The sequence below is a fragment of the Hyperolius riggenbachi genome, chromosome 1, assembly GCF_040937935.1.
Source record: "Hyperolius riggenbachi isolate aHypRig1 chromosome 1, aHypRig1.pri, whole genome shotgun sequence".
In the NCBI taxonomy this organism is placed as follows: Eukaryota; Metazoa; Chordata; class Amphibia; order Anura; family Hyperoliidae; genus Hyperolius; species Hyperolius riggenbachi.
In genome coordinates, this window is record NC_090646.1 from 253,044,392 (window position 1) to 253,062,663 (window position 18,272).

Sequence of the window (18,272 nt, forward strand, 5' to 3'; positions counted from 1 at the left end):
AATTTAGAGTGAGGGAACTCAGACACTCCGACTCCTTTTCCCAGCAGGGAGCCGACATGTGGCTTGCTGCTGCCAACTTCAAAGAACCTTTGCCTGGGAATGACCTGGTATAAATCCCAGGGGTCTCTCATATTCCATAAATGGCTATATGTATCATATTTTCTGTGTTGCCAGGCTGGCAGACCCTCCAAACTAACAGAGCAGGTAGGGCCCTGCCTGGCGTTGGGTCTGAGAACATTTCAGAACCTTCTGAGGTAAAGACTGCCCGTTAGGCAGTCCAACAGTGCCCTAATGGTACCACAGGGGTCCCACCCCTCATGTTTGGTATCAGACTGCTGGGTACATCGAGGCAGATCTGAAAATATTAGTAAATCTGCCCTGACCTGTACGGTTCTGTGAGATAGAGCCCATATATGGTTAAGGCATGATTTCTGGTCTCCAGGACAAGGGCAGGACTCATCTCATGTTCTAAGGGGGTGTGTGGGCCCGCCCTCACTTCCTCCTACTGAATCAGGGGCATAAGAATGGGAGAGGAGCAAAAACTCAGAGTCCTCCACACTGAAACATCTTGCACTCATCAGATGCCAGCTTGAGGATATGCTGGCATCCACCTGGTCTGAACTCTGAACTCTGGACTTTGAAACCAAGGACTTTATGATTCTTCCCACAATAAGGACATCTTTCCAAGAACTAAGTATTTTTTCTCCCTTCTTTTATTTTTCATACTGGCTATTACCGTTTTCATAATTGTTGATTTTCATAATTGTCTGTATATATTAATTATTTATATTGCGTGAATAAACGACTTTCTCCAAGTCATTCACTTTCCGCTACCCTGCTTATCAGCACACACAGAAATGATCCCGGGTCTCTGAAGATACGCTACTGTTTGTTTGTTGTTGGCTAGACAGAATATCGTGTGTTTAACCGTTTTATTCGCAGGATTAGTCAGTCAGTTAGTGGGCCCCACGGTCCCATAGTAACCGCGGTGGTGGCAGTTTACTCTGAACCAGTAGGTGACGTTGTAATCACCCGTGTCTCACAGGCTCCCTTCTGAGTTGTCTGCGGCTAATTCTTAACGGTTCCTGCGCATTGACTGCGACCAGAGTTCGCACGATCTGTGCGCTGGCACCGTTTAGAAGGCTAAGTGCGGTCAGCCACTGAGGGCTCCTGTGACAGTAAGCCAATGGGATTTGCTCACATTGATGAGCGGATCAGGAGACAATGAAATCAGCTCCTGACCGGGTCATGGAGCTCTGCTGAAATACCGACAGCAGGGCGAGTGAGCGATGAGAGAGGCGAGAACGCATGGCGTGGTGAAGTGAAATCTTTGCCCTGGCATGAATAACAGGTTCCAAACAGAGCATAGATTTTAATCACCGCTGTCAGGAAGCGGTTAATCAGTAAACAGGAAACAAAGCAAAATGTTTTAAGCCAGAAAAGGTTTGCACCAAAGGACTAGTTCACATTGGGCGCATTGGTACTGTTCGCTGGCGATCAGCAAACAGCTGTTTTTTAACTGTACAGGAATGCGATTTAAGAGTGATTGTGTTGCGTTTTGTGATTCTATAACATTGAAATGCAATCGTTCCAAAATTGCTCTAAAAATGCTGCATGCAACATCAGCAAATTGCTAATCACTGGCGATCGCTACAGTGTGAACACTACCATTGACTTGCATTAGCAGCAGCATTTTGCTGATCGCCAGTGGTCAGCAAATCACTAAAAAATCACCCAGTGTGAACTAGCCCTAAGGAGATCAATGCCCTCGGGCAGCGATCGGCCTTCTGGATCCACCCAGCAGATCAGCAGCAGTGGCGTCAGGTGCCACTATACACACACTATTTTCTCCACTGCCTTTCCCTAGTTTCATCTAGCAAGTGTAAATGGTTTTAGGAGAAAAAGTGAATTGAATAAGGGCCTTGTTCTTTTAAACTTTTGCTTATAGTCTAATACATACCTTATGTCTAGTTTTAGACTAAAAAATACTTTATATATAAATTAAGCAATGATTTGACCTTTTCTGTCATGCAGATGCTTCCTGTTATATTTTCCCAAGTAGGACAGCAGGTAAGGTTTTGATGTTTGAATCTACCAATGTTAGCCCTGATGCCATTCCAAGACTTACTGCATGCAAGTCGTCCCCAGCATCACAAACCAGTTGTGTCATTTGACCAAGTTCCAGGGTCATGAAATTTCTGGCCTCATGCTGGGCAAACTTACTGAGCACCCCACACAAAATTAGCCAGCATTTCCCCCCAAAAATTAGCCAGTGCCCCCCTCTCCCTTCTCCAACACCACCACCACCTCATCACACAGACACACACACACACACACACACACACACACACACACACACACAATTAGCTAGCTCTTTACCCGCGCAATTAGAAATGGTTTACCCCACCCAATTAACTGGCGTTTCCTACACAAAGTTAGGGCCCCTCTACTCTTGCTAGTTCATCAATGCAATAGCGCAATCTGCAAGGACATTAACCTTCCTGGCGGTAAGCCCGAGCTGAGCTCGGGTTATGCCGCGCAGGAGGATTTCTCATGCCCTGCTGGGCCGATTTGCACACTTTTTTTTTGCAACACGCAGCTAGCACTTTGCTAGCTGTATGTGCATTCCGATCGCCGCCGCTCCGCGCTGATTCACCGCCGATCGCCGCGCCGTTCCTTGATCAAAGATCGCCGGAGGCGATCGAAGCGGGCGGGGGATGCCGCTGTACAGCGGCTATCATGTAGCGAGCTCTAGGCTCGCTACATGATTTAAAAAAAAAAAAAATTTAAAAATAGTGCTGCGCTGCCCCCTGGCGGTTTCTAATAGACCGCCAGGAGGGTTAAACAGTGCATATACAGCACTGTATGACGTCTCCAATTGTGTGATGTGCAGCACTGCATCGCAGCATTGCACTGCTGTATGCATTACTGTGCACTGAGCAGTGATGAATGGGGTCAGGCACCAAAGCCAGCGATCAGCAAAGGAATATGTACCACGTTCCCCCATGGGATCATTTACACTGTAGCGCTTGGGATTTGTGTAAATCACAAATACATTTTTGGAGTGATTACCAAATGAGAATCACAAAGCACAATTGCTGTACAATTGCTGGAAAATTGCAAAGCAAAATCGCAATGCTAGGCGATTGAGATTACATTTTTCAATCGCACAATTGAGTGGGCCCTTAGATATGGTGACAGCTGGGAGCTGCCATATAGTGAAAGTTGTTGTGCTCCCTTGCGTGCGTTTACTGTGAGGGTCACAGTGTCACTGACAGCCTGATAAGCAGGGCAAACAATGCAGAGCAGTGTTTGGGCAATTAAAGCTCATCAGAGCTTTGATATGCCAAGTGATTATTGTGATTAACCTCCTTAGCGTTAATCCCGAGTCAGGCTCGGGACGGAAATACGCAGCTCAGATCGTTAATCCCATGCCTGAGTGAGTTATATGCAGGAGCTGCTGCAGATCTTTCTGTGGTATGTTTTTTATTTTTTTCTTGTTTTTAGGGTCTAAAAGCTTGTGAAAAAATTGCATGGCTTTTAGACACTTAATCTGGAAATAATCATAATGCCAGGGAGGTTAAATAAATCACAGTAATCACAGCACCTTTGATCCTGGTTCTATAGATGTGGTATTAAATATTCAAATGTATATCCACATCACAGAGGACAGCGCTCAAAAGCTGTCACATTAATTGCAGATTCCTGCACTGATAAGTCCACTATCCACAAATTATCAACTTCAAATTCCTCCAAACTTCATGGCTATATGATAGTAAAGCCACCACCTCACCCTTTGTGAATAAATTACCAAGGGGTGAGCAGCACAAACCAAATTTTGTATGCAATTCTATCTATGCAAAGCATGCACGCAGCGCTGGAGGTCCCCAGACTCCATAAGCAATATATAAGTACAGAGGGGCTGCAGCACACAACAGGAAAACAGTGACAGGGGCTCTTGGTTACGCTTTAACGCGTTTAAGCTCACCAACTGCGCCAAAGTGTCAACAATCTGGTGAGTTCTACTCTACCATGCAAAATGCCAGTTTTTATAAACAGTATAGTGGGAACTAATCCAAAAACCTAAAAGTCAACTAGATGGAAAAAAAGGAAATTAAAAACACCTCACCTTTCACTAGCTACCAAACGAACTCTCTGAGCATGTGCAATGCACTCATTTATATACTTAACTGTGCTAGAGGTGGGCGTGGTCATGCAGGCTCACAGGGGAAAGTTATGAATAAATTACCAAGGGGTGAGCAGCACAAACCAAATTTTGTATGCAATTCTATCTATGCAAAGCATGCACGCAGCGCTGGAGGTCCCCAGACTCCATAAGCAATATATAAGTACAGAGGGGCTGCAGCACACAACAGGAAAACAGTGACAGGGGCTCTTGGTTACGCTTTAACGCGTTTAAGCTCACCAACTGCGCCAAAGTGTCAACAATCTGGTGAGTTCTACTCTACCATGCAAAATGCCAGTTTTTATAAACAGTATAGTGGGAACTAATCCAAAAACCTAAAAGTCAACTAGATGGAAAAAAAGGAAATTAAAAACACCTCACCTTTCACTAGCTACCAAACGAACTCTCTGAGCATGTGCAATGCACTCATTTATATACTTAACTGTGCTAGAGGTGGGCGTGGTCATGCAGGCTCACAGGGGAAAGTTATGAATAAATTACCAAGGGGTGAGCAGCACAAACCAAATTTTTTATGCAATTCTATGCAAAGCATGCACGCAGCGCTGGAGGTCCCCAGACTCCATAAGAAATATATAAGTACAGAGGGGCTGCAGCACACAACAGGAAAACAGTGACAGGGGCTCTTGGTTACGCTTTAACGCGTTTAAGCTCACCAACTGCGCCAAAGTGTCCCCAATCTGGTGAGTTCTACTCTACCATGCAAAATGCCAGTTTTTTTAAGCAGTCTAGTGGGAACTAATCCAAAAACCCAAAAGTCAACTAGATGGAAAAAAAGGAAATTAAAAACACCTCACCTTTCACTAGCTACCAAACGAACTCTCTGAGCATGTGCAATGCACTCATTTATATACTTAAGTGTGCTAGAGGTGGGCGTGGTCATGCAGGCTCACAGGGGAAAGTTATGAATAAATTACCAAGGGGTGAGCAGCACAAATCAAATTTTTTATGCAATTCTATGCAAAGCATGCACGCAGCGCTGGAGGTCCCCAGACTCCATAAGAAATATATAAGTACAGAGGGGCTGCAGCACACAACAGGAAAACAGTGACAGGGGCTCTTGGTTACGCTTTAACGCGTTTAAGCTCACCAACTGCGCCAAAGTGTCCCCAATCTGGTGAGTTCTACTCTACCATGCAAAATGCCAGTTTTTATAAGCAGTCTAGTGGGAACTAATCCAAAAACCCAAAAGTCAACTAGATGGAAAAAAAGGAAATTAAAAACACCTCACCTTTCACTAGCTACCAAACGAACTCTCTGAGCATGTGCAATGCACTCATTTATATACTTAAGTGTGCTAGAGGTGGGCGTGGTCATGCAGGCTCACAGGGGAAAGTTATGAATAAATTACCAAGGGGTGAGCAGCACAAACCAAATAAGTCCACTATCCACAAATTATCAACTTCAAATTCCTCCAAACTTCATGACTATATGATAGTAAAGCCACCACCTCACCCTTTGTGAGTGACTCACCAGATTCTAAGACCCTGGTGTGGGTCTAACTGCGCCTTGGGACCATTCCCGGGTCGTCCCACACCTTAATCCCTGCTTAATCCCTGCCACAATATTGCTTTTGCAGAACCCGCTATACAAATAGTTTAAAATATATAGATTGACAATGCGCCCAATTCACTTACAAAGATTAGCAGCATTCCTGCATATTTCTCTTGCAAGGCGATTCCCCCCCCCCCCCCCCTTGCCTACATTGTCCATACACATACACATTGTCCATAAACATACAATAAAAATCGATACACGGTGTATATATATATATGTGGCACCTAAAATACCCACCCCATTTACTCCCATTATTTGAGGTTCCCATAGTTCCATAGTCATATGTTAGCTACAGTGGTTCCCAATATAAAAACCATATCCATAAATCAACAGAGAGCAATACTTAAATCGTAGGGACCCCCCCCCCCCCCCCATACTTTTAGTCTCCCAAGAAACAGACCAAGTCGATACCAATATTGAGGCCCTCAGGTCTGAGGGACCCCAAATCATGAATCCACCTGATCTCCTCCTGCGAAACATTCCAAGTCCTATCACATCCTCTCCAATCTGGCATCACCTTTTTCAAAGCACAAAATGACATTTCCCTGGGGTCACAATTATGTTGGCCACAAAAATGTGCTGAGAGGCTATGGTTGGGGTACCTCTTCCGTATGTTTCTAACATGTTCCCCCATCCTCTCCTTCATTCTTGTTGGCTTTTTCGGGTCCACACAACTGGGTGCAATGATCTGTTTCAGGTTAACCTAAAACAGATCATTGCACCTAGTTGTGTGGACCCGAAAAAGCCAACAAGAATGCAGGGGTGGCAAACACCTAGTTTCTTCCCATGCAGAAATTGCAAATTGGTTACCTCATATAGCAATGGGAGAGAATTCCACTTTGATCAGTTCATTATTTGCAATGACAGATATGTAGTATACCTGGCATGGTGTAGTTGCGGGTACCAATATGTTGGTAGAACCACCAGAACCTTGAAGGAGAGGATAGGGGAGCATGTTAGAAACATACGGAAGGGGTACCCCAAGCACATTTTTGTGGCCAACATAATTGTGACCCCAGGGAAATGTCATTTTGTGCTTTGAAAAAGGTGATGCCAGATTGGAGAGGATGTGATAGGACTAGGAAGGTTTTGCAGGAGGAGACCAGGTATGATTTGGGGTCCCTCAGACCTGAGGGCCTCAATATTGATATCGACTTGGTCTGTTTCCTGGGAGACTAAAAGTATGGGGGGGGGGGGGGGGGTCCCTACGATTTAAGTATTGCTCTCTATTGATTTATGGATACGGTTTTTATATTGGGAACCACTGTAGCTAACATATGACTATGGAACTATGGGAACCTCAATGAATGGGAGTAAATGGGGTGGGTATTTTAGGTGCCACATATATATATATATACACCGTGTATCGATTTTTATTGTATGTGTATGGACAATGTGTATGGACAATGTGTATGTGTATGGACAACGTGGGCAAAGGAGGGGGGGGGGGGGATCGCCCTGCAAAAGAAATATGCAGGAATGCTGCTAATCATTGTAAGTGAATTGGGCGCATTGTCAATCTATATATTTTAAATTATTTGTATAGCAGGTTCTGTAAAAGCAATATTGTGTCCGGGATTAAGTATGTAAGTGGAGTTTCCCCCAATACCAGCAGCCGGGAGCGACGGCCAATGGGTGGTGAGATCGTGGGTAGTGGGAGTGGTCTTGGGAAGGTGGGTGACGGGCGGCATATAGAGCCTCTCAATGCATCTGGCCCCATGCCCCTGACTTAGATGCGTAAGAGAGGATGGATGCATAGTAGAGCAGACCCGATGGAGATCGGCTATTTTCGTCTATCTCCGTGCAGAGATCCGCAAAAGCGCCCCTGCTGGAGCTAGGGAAGGTAAATAAATCAGCTCTTATCGGCGCTTGTCAGGCTTGTCGAGGGAGAATTCTGGGACACTTCGGGGGAGCCAGCGCTGGATTACCTGCAGCTACAGGGGTGGGGAAAGCCTCATTGGGACCCTGAGGCTTCCCCCTCCCGAGGTGAGTACCCCTCAGGGGAACTTTTTTTTGTTACAGGTTCTCTTTAAGGGATTTTAAAGGATGCATGAGGCAACATTTTTTGCCCCATGATATACTTACTGGGAGCTTCCTCCATAAATAGATAGGCAGCATTTCTCTGTGCAGCTCACATACAGGGAAGCACTGCTGATTCAGCCCAAATTTGGACACAGTGGAAATAGTCCCTAAGTGATGCAGAGACATATTTTCCCACCAGCAACTGATTGTGGCTTTAAATTAAGCTATTACTGTCACCCACTAATTGGATTCTCTAATGCAATTCCCCATTTCTGGTGAATCCACCAAAGATAAAGCTTGAATATGTCCCACACCCTCTACTGAGATCTCCTTCTCCATATAGTAAAGCCATGAGGCAAATAACAATAGAAGCATGGCCGGATTTGTGGAAAGGCCCCCAAGGCCGGTTCCTAGGGCGCCTGATTGCCACAGGGCGAATGTAGGTTAAGAGCCATACACACCATTCCGCCCTGATAGTGATCTATAGGTGGGCTTGATCCATCTGCAGCCGCCCGCTTCGCCGTGCACACTATAGCCTGTGCATGCGAGCAGGCAGTGCAGCGGGCAGCTAAACAGGAGCTGGCCAATAGCGGAACAGAGAGAGGAGCTGTTAGGACCAGCAGGCAGCAGCCGCACGCTCAATTCAGCCTAGCCTGCTCCGAGCTCCTGTGCAAATGTCTCCCGATCAGAAAGTTTCTGAAGCCACCTGAGCGGCTAGCACAAGCAGTAAAGTAAGGAATTCCTATGAGTGCTGGTCTGCTGCTGATCGTCAACCTTCCCCTCTCCACAAGGTACACAGTGACAGCCTGTAAAAATCTGCAGCCTCCGTAAGCTGTGCTGCAGATCTCTCCCGTCTCTAGTCTGCTTTTTAGCAAACAGCAGCCTGTTTAAAGATAAAGATCAGCCAATATTGTGATGGGGTCAGAGGTCTGGTGGCTGCTGAGACAATCTGATGGGGCTGACACTGATCGAGGCAGCATGGGGGAAGGAGAGACCTCAGCTGTTGGCAAGATAAAGAGACTCTTACACACACTCTCTCTCTTACACACACTCACACTCTCTCTCTCTTACACACTCACACTCTCTCTCTTACACACTCACACTCTCTCTTTCTTACACACTCACACTCTCTCTTTCTTACACACTCACACTCTCTCTCTCTTACACACTCACACTCTCTCTTTCTTACACACACTCACACTCTCTCTCTTACACACACTCACACTCTCTCTCTCTTACACACACTCACACTCTCTCTCTCTCTTACACACACTCACACTCTCTCTCTCTCTTACACACACTCACACTCTCTCTCTCTTACACACACTCACACTCTCTCTCTCTTACACACACTCACACTCTCTCTCTCTTACACACACTCACACTCTCTCTCTCTTACACACACTCACACTCTCTTTCTTACACACACTCACACTCTCTTTCTTACACACACTCACACTCTCTCTCTTACACACACTCACACTCTCTCTCTCTTACACACACTCACACTCTCTCTCTCTTACACACACTCACACTCTCTCTCTCTTACACACACTCACACTCTCTCTCTCTTACACACACTCACACTCTCTCTCTCTTACACACACTCACTCTCTTTCTTACACACACTCACACTCTCTTTCTTACAGACACTCACACTCTCTTTCTTACAGACACTCACACTCTCTCTTACACACTCACACTCTCTCTCTTACACACACTCACACTCTCTCTCTCTTACACACACTCACACACACTCTTTCTTACACACACTCACACTCTCTCTCTCTTACACACACTCACACTCTCTCTCTCTTACACACTCACACTCTCTCTTTCTTACACACACTCACACTCTCTCTCTCTTACACACACTCACACTCACTCTCACTCTCTTACACACACACTCACACGCTCTCCCTTACACACACTCACACTCTCTCACACACTCACACTCTCTCACACTCTCTCACACTCTCTCTCTTACAGACACACTCACACTCTCTTAGACTCACTCTCTCACACACACTCACTCTCTCTCTTACACACACACACTCACTCTCTTACACACACACACTCACTCTCTTACACACACACTCACACGCTCTCTCTTACACTCTCTCTCTTTCTCACACACTCTCTCTCTCTCTCTCTAACACACACTCTCACACACACTCACTCTTTCTTACTCACACTCTCTCTTACACACACACTCACACTCTCTCTCTTACACACACACACTCTCCCTTACACACACACACACTCTCCCTTACACACACACACTCTCCCTTACACACACACACTCTCCCTTACACACACACACTCTCCCTTACACACACACTCTCCCTTACACACACACTCTCCCTTACACACACACACTCACACACACACACACACACACACTCTCCCTTACACACACACACACACACACACACACACACACACACACACACACACACACACACACACACTCCCTTACACACTCTCCCTTACACACACTTACACTCTCTCTTACACACTCACACTCTCTCTTACACTCACTCTCTCACACACACTCACACACTCTCTTACACACTCTCTCTTTCACACACACTCACTCACACACTCTCTCTCTAACACACACACACACTCACTCTCTCTCACACGCTCTCTCTTACACACACACTCACACTCTCTCTCTCTAACACACACACACTCTCTCATTCACTCTCTCTTTCTCTCTCACACACACTCTCTCTCACTGTCTCACACACTCACACCTCTCCCCCCACCCTCCCAAAGCAATCATGGAGCAAATAAAAATACATTATTTATAGATACCTCATTAGTGGGATACTACTGGATAGTACTGAGATTTGCCACATCTTTTTACACCCCACCATTACAGCACACTGTCCCTCTCTGGACGAATTAGCTTCGTTGGTGTGTAAGTGCGACCCTGCCCAAGCATTTTCCATAGTGAACATGCGCGATTATGGACCATGCATGCTTGGTAAACGTGCTTTCATCCTACTGGGCATGCAGGGAGCTTACTTGTGCATGCCCAATATGGACACCCTCGTCCATGGCAGCACTTATTTGTCAATCATAACATTTTAATTCCTAATTCACTTTTTGGAGAATACATTCTCCCACAGTATAACAGAATGCCCCTGAGAGGCTGTGGAAGTAACATTCTAATGTGGGCAGTATGGTGACTGAGTGGTTTCCACTCTCACCTTGCAGCACCAGGTTCATAGCTCAAATACAAGCCAGGGCACTATTTGCATGGGGTTTGTACATTCTCCCCTTGTCTGGCTTTCCTCTGGGCATTCTGGTTTCCCCCCACATTCTAAAAGCATACAGATAACTTGTTTTCCCCTTAAAAAATGGAAGTCATTGGAATGATCCAACTTTACTTGTGCAGCCTCCCTGGGGGCATTACATTTAATTCAGAAAATTACTGGTTTTATTGTGGGAGAATGTTTGCGTTTGGAGTGAGTAGTTGGTAAAGATTTTGTTAATTTTATTGGGGGGGGGGGGGGGGGGGGGCGGTTGGTGACATTGGGCCTTGGGTGGAGAATACTACAAATCCGGCCCTGAATAGAAGTAGTGGTGAAATAAACTCGGCAGACCCAAAATGACAAAAGTGTGATGTATTTTACCTATTGTATGTGTTATGCTTTGAATTTTGGTATTTTTACTATGCACTTTTTATCCAGGGTTTATTATCAGGCTCTGATTCTGAAGAGGGAGTAAGTAACATTTTTTGTTTTGCTTTTTAATATGTGCTCTATATACTGTATATAGTATTTTGTTCTGCCTTTTGTTGGTTGGTAGTCTAACAAGTTCAGCCCAAAAAAGATGGCTTAAAAGCTACTGAGCAAGACAGAATTGTTTTTTAAATGAACCTCTCCATAAGGGGGATCTTAATTAAGTTTGCCATTGGGGGCAGAGATGAGTATCATTGATTAATGCCGGGAGATATACGTCCATTGATGAGATGGATGCAAGTGCATCTTTGTACTTGCATTCATGGACTACATCTCCCGGCATGCACTGCAGCACAGAACACTGCGGGGAAGTTACGAACTGCGTTTGCAGGGGACGGTCAGTGGAGAAGATGGTCAATCCCATATGAACCAGGGAACAGCAGAGCAGCATCCCTTCTTCCCCAATGGATGGCACACCCAGTTAAGACCCCCCTTTGTGGGTAGGTTAATTTTTTTTTTCATGTTTCATTGGTTCCCTTACAACCACTGATATTGTTATTCTGCATTATATGCAACATTTTTTCAACCTGTTCCCAATATTTATCACATATAGAGAACTGATCAAGATGTGCATTGCAGGAATGCAAAACCTGCTAATCAACTCCTCAAAATGGATTAAATAAGTACTTTATAATTTCTGACATTCTAAGACTATCATATGTCCCTTTTTGCTTTTAAGGTTGATTTACTAGTCTAATTTTTTATGTTTAAAAAAAAAAAAAGAATGGCAAACCTACAGTCAGGGACCTGAAACTATAAACCTCACACTTGGTATACCATAGTTATTATAGTTATTGTTTTCATGTATTTTCCTTAGATGATTTCTGCTTTCTGTTTTATTTGTTTGCCTGTATGGGAGCTGCTGATATTATCTAAACTTGTTTTGGTAATTGCTGCTAAGATCCATTTAAGTTCATAGTGACAGATTAAGAGAAAACAGGAAGGGGCCATACACCCTAATTAGCTTTTCTTATTCCGTTTCCTGTCATATTTGAAAATTATTTAACAGCTGCAACATGTACTTTTAAAGTATTATGTATGAAAAATGAAACTCTGATTATGCTCTGTATGTTAATTTATTGATATTTTTTTCAGCTTATAGCTGGAGTCCTCATGGTGCCTGTTGACCCTGGACTGCAAGGCAATGTTATCACAGTACACCATGCTGGAGTCAGCATCAGTGGGACAGACAGTGGTGTGCTAGGAGTGCAACCAGCATTGAACCCTATAGGTCAAAAAGGAATCAATGTTACCATTCAAGCAAATGAATCTGTATTAGTAGCCAGTGATTTTCCCACAGTTGTACAGCGAGAATGGATTAGAAACGATTTGCCAGGTGCCGGTATAATAAAGCCAACATATGCAACTCCCCTTGGCATTCACAGGACTGCATCTTACCCAGAACCTACTGTTCCCACAGAGATTATTCGAGGTGACAATCCAGACAGTCCAACTTCAGTAACTGAAAGCTGGATTTTGTGTAACTCTAACATGCCTGATAGTCAAGATTACCAAGGTTTGACAAGAGGAGATGGCCATGTTCCTGGAATACCTCCAAAATATTTTCTACTTGAAGACATGTTTCCTAATCGGAACCAAAATGGTGAAAATGCCAACTAGATTTTTTTACATCGTATATTTAAACAGATAGACTAAGGTCCCGGTTTGCTAATGTTCACCAAGACTGGAGAGTGGAGAACATTGGAGAACTTAGAGCTAACCTGACTTGCCCTAATAGCAGACTTATTTACCTACCACTGGTATCACTTTGTGAAGACATTGGTCTCCTGAGCCTGGGGTGATCTACAGGGTCTGCAGCACCGGGACCCTATGACTCCCTAGACTAAAAGCGCGCTTGCTGGGGCTCAAGAGAATTTTGTTTTTACAAACTGGTAGTAGCATGAGGTAAGGAGATCTGCTGCTATAAGCACAGCCTTATTGCTAATTAGTTATTTTAAGGTAAAATCAGGATTACTTAGAAAACCTGGCCTGGCTTTTTTAAATTGTAAGTTAGTTTGCAACTCTTTCTGCAGACATAGTAGACTTTGGTAAAGATTGGTAATTGATTGCACCTTAATTGAGCAATATTTGTGATAAATCCAGGTAGTCCTTACTTTATTACAAAATACTTCTTAGTAGAGATATGCAAACAAAACTGAGCTATTTCACTAACCTTTTAACAATCCTTGGTGTCAGGGCCGGCCCGCCCATGAGGCGGGGTGAAACTTTTGCCTCAGGCGGCACTTCTGGAGGGGCGGCACCCGCCCGTCTGTGTGTGTGGGGGGCCGCCCGAGCTGGAGGGGATAGCGGGCAGGAAGGGGGTATTGGGCCTAGCGGCGGGGAGGGGGGTCGGACCCCCCCCCTCCCTCGCCTGGGTCCCCCGTCCTCCGCTCCCCTCCAGCTTTAAAAGTGAGGTCGCTGGCTGCAGCTATATTGTAAGAGGCAACGGGCGGGGATCACTCACCTCTTCCTCGTTCCAGACCGAGCCTGCGCTCCACTGACGTCACTTCCTGCGGCGCAGCAGGAAGTGACGTCAGTGGAGCGCAGGTTCGGGCTAGAACGAGGAAGAGGTGAGTGATCCCCGCCCGTTGCCTCTTACAATATAGCTGCAGCCAGCGACCTCACTTTTAAAGCTGGAGGGGAGCGGAGGACGGGGGACCCAGGCGAGGGAGGGGGGGGTCCGACCCCCCTCCCCGCCGCTAGGCCCAATACCCCCTTCCTGCCCGCTATCCCCTCCAGCTCGGGCGGCCCCCCACACACGGCTTGGGGGGGGGAGGGGCGGCGATTTTTTTTGAATTTTGCCTCAGGCGGCAAAAAGTCTAGGGCCGGGCCTGCTTGGTGTGCCGTGACCCAGACAAGAGTAGCACACCTTTCTCGCCTAAAAGTGGAGAGTTTTACTTAATCTGAAATTGAATAAGGCAAATTATAATAGCAAGGGGGTTGATAAATGAATGTACCCATTGTACAAAAGCAAAGTTTTAGACATAATACTTTATCCACTACATGTACTCGACTGTGAATTCATCTGGGGAAGGGGGGGGGGGGGGGTCAATTAGATGTGGCCTTATCACACGAAAAGTAAGAAGAACAATAAATGCTAGGCTACATTTTCTGCCATGCTTGCATTATGGTATACAGCACCTGTCTACATGAGGAGGCAGTACGGTACTTGTGGTTCACAGGAAGTAGGTAGAGAGCAATTGTTAGCCCTTAGTCTGCCAACAGGAAACTTTAAAGGCACTAGGGGTCCTAAACAAGTACACACAACGAGTTCTAAAACTAGAATGGTGCAAAGGTAAAACTTATGATTCTCCAAATATACTTGTGCTGTGATTCTTTTTTCAATTTTTGGTTTTGTTGAGGTTTTAAAAAATGTATGCCAAGTTTGCTGAAAAAAACTCAAATTCTCCACTATTCTCCAGTCCTGAAGAGCCTTATCCATATTATCTGTATATGTGGCCCTAAAGATCATTCTCACATTTAATACACAATAAGTAGCAGCTGAAGGCCAAATAAAACAATATCTTGAATTGTTATAAATATTAACAGAAACCCTACTATTTTTCAGTTGGTTTTAACTTTTTTTTTATGACTAAGGTTAAGGTTCATTGGGCCATATGCAATTGCCTTTTTCTCATGAATTTTCTCCTAGGTGATATTTTTAACAACTTGTCATAAGATGCCTTTTAAGCCACCAGCAAGCAAGAAAATACTCAAAATACATTTGATAGTACTTTTTCACCAACATTTGGGTACATTTGCAATAGTAAAATGCTGAAAAGTAGGTTTAAAGAGAAGCTGAAAATGATCTCCTAGGAGATAACTCAGGTGTAAAAGACAATTGCATATGGGCCATTTATGTTTTACTTTGATCAAGCTGCAGCTCAGATTTTTTTTCCTATTAAGTATTTAAGCAGTGCCTTGCAACCTTGGAAACAATATTCTGTATTTCACTGTCGCCATAAAATGATCCAGAAACTGTTACTTTACTGCAGAAGATTGTAACACCTGCATCAATTAAACACTGAAACTCCTGTCTTCTGGTTCCTGTTAATAGTACAAAGGAATGACTATGTTTTATATACACATAAAAACAAAGAACTTAAGTTGAAATAGGGTTTACTATTAATTGTTGTCAAATATATAGCAAAACTAAAAGCAGGTTTTCTCAATGAAAGTGAAAATTCCAACGTACACTAAATGTTAACCTCTTGATGGTAGTCTGGCAGTCAAACGTTTAGTGATGTAGCAATACATGGAAAAGAAAATCTATCCATTGTCAGTCAGAATCTATCCATTGTCAGTCAGAATTGCAGTAGATACAATTCACTCAATTTCCATAGATGCACGTCATTGAATTGCCATAGCTGCACAACCAATATTAGATCAACATGTTCCATCCATATGGTTTGATTTTCAGCCATGACTGTTGTGCTGACAAATGGTTGCTATAAATGAATGAATAACCAACTGCTATGTCTATGTTTATGTTAGGTATATTTACACTAATGTCTTTTAGTTTCAAAAGTTTTTTTATTGTGGCATAGCTAAGCGTTCATACAAGAAATGATATAAATATGCATTTCAAAGTATACACATGAACTAAGTCCTATGCAGGGATCAATACTATAGAAAAAATAACAAACAATTCAAAAAAGATATAAGCATATATATCTGTTCAAACATAATGCAATATGCATATAAATATAGCATAATGCATCAGCAATATTTTAAACAATTTACAGTTTATAAGCTAAGTGTGGTATAGGAAATTTTTATGAAAAGACGTAGGTCTCAAGATACAGTATATCAAGTAGTATGTAATTGCAACGGTAATGTGCTCACTAAAGCTGGAAAACAGCATGGTACAAACCCACATTATTACAATATATAGAAAGCGCATAGGCTGAAATTTTCACTGCAATCACCCATTTCACCTTTATTGGAGATTTTCCACAGCCCAGAGTTCCCTGATGGAATAATACTGGCACAATACACCTGGTGGCTCACAGACCACTATACTTCTCTAGAAAAATGTATTGAGAACGATTGTCTAATTTTTGTTAAGGCATAGATTAGTAAAGCTGAATTACACTAAACTGAATATGTCCAATGGCATAAAGAGGTACTGTCGCCTGCATTTATTGGGGGTATTAGCGCCAATTGAGCCACCCTGAAATATTTATGTAAGGTAGAGACATTCCACCTGACGATTTACTCCAGTACAGCATGTGCTCTGCTGTTCTGTGTTTTTCCCCAAATTAAATCTAACGTTTCAACTCGGTTTTTGTAACCTAGACAGACAATGTCCTAAATAAATATAAAATGTGTGTGTGTGTGTGTGGGGGGGGGGGGGGGGTAACCATCCTTACTATGTGTATCCTTCCCAGCCATGAAATTGCCTTTAGTAGTGAAGTTGATCTTAAGTGCTCAATTGCCCTTGTCCTCCTTAATGGTACATAGTTTAACTTTTACAGCCTGGAGATGTCATGTAGCAACTTGATACCCAAATCATTTAGGCAAGTGGGTAGCAAATTAAATAGAAATGTGTTGCCAGTTGCTGTGCTGTGACTGGTTCAAGATTAATTGACATCATTTCTGTCATATCGACATTGATTTTTAGGCCAGAGGCAGGGCCGGAGCTGCCATAGGAAAAAATGGGCAATTGCCCCAGGGCCCCAGAGCCTGTAGGGGCCCCCAAGGTGTCCCTCCACATCTTAACTGTTGCTCCCCAGGGACTCTGCAGAGTCTGTTAAGTTGGGAGGTGATTGGGGAGGGTCAGCAGCCAGCTCTTGGGCCCAGGAGGAAAATTTGGCTGCAACAAAGGGCCTAAAATGACGCTTTTTGGTAGAGGGGTGTCTGTTGGGGGGCCTCCAGGCTAATTTTGCCCTAGGGCCCCAATTGTTACTTGAACTGGCCCTGGCCAGAGGCCTACATTTATGTTTTGAGATAAGTGATCTATGTTCTAAACTCAGGTGAATTTACGCCACTCTTTATGCTACATTAGGGCTTGTTCACACTACAAGAGTGTAATGCTGGGGGGGCATACTTTCTGAGTCAGCATGTGAGCTCAAGACTATGTAGCTGGGTAATGGAAGAGGCTACACAGGCGGCCACAGGAGTAATGAACAAGGGAGCAAGATTGCCCAGAGCAACTGCAGCTCTGGGCCGCCTATCATGCTAGATGCTATGTGATACAATACACAACAGACATAGTCAGTGACGGGCTTGGGTCATACACGATAGATCAGATGGCAGTGGTACAGTGGACTAGACAGAATCAGAGTCGGTAACAGGCTAAGGTCATACACGTTAAATCAGAAAAATAACAAACGGCTCAACTAACGGATAAATATATATTCGCAGATCTGCATATATATTTCTCAAGAAACTAGCTCAAGCACAAGTAATAACAATTAACAAGACAAACAACAGACAGACTTAATGCTTTGCCAATCTAGTCGCTGCCCCAGAGACGGCAACATTCACACCTACATAGACTAGATGAACGGGTAGGAGCGTAACTAATGGCAACTGCTGCTTTTGTTACGTCCTCAGGAACAAGGCAAGAAGGAATACTACCAGTCACCAACGTGGTGATGGCAGAATCCAAGCTATCAGGATCAGAAGGACTTTACTGTATCCCCGTGGAAAACGTCCAAGCAAGAATCAAGATTAAACAATGCAATATACAATTCACATGAATGACCTAGCGACAACTCAGGGAGCTGAATGCT

The 18,272-nt window shown here is 44.1% G+C and overlaps 1 protein-coding gene across 1 annotated transcript in view; it reads left to right on the forward strand.

Annotated features, from left to right (window-relative positions):
- Positions 1-13,275, forward strand: part of LOC137504420 (uncharacterized) — a 28,068-nt gene extending 14,793 nt beyond the window's left edge. Inside the window, exons 6-8 of the mRNA XM_068232829.1 lie at positions 2,035-2,070; positions 11,485-11,517; positions 12,631-13,275. Of these exons, the coding sequence (XP_068088930.1) occupies positions 2,035-2,070; positions 11,485-11,517; positions 12,631-13,155 (594 nt within the window). The 3' untranslated portion in view covers positions 13,156-13,275. The remainder of the gene's footprint in view (positions 1-2,034; positions 2,071-11,484; positions 11,518-12,630) is intronic.
- The last annotated feature ends 4,997 nt before the right edge of the window (positions 13,276-18,272 follow it).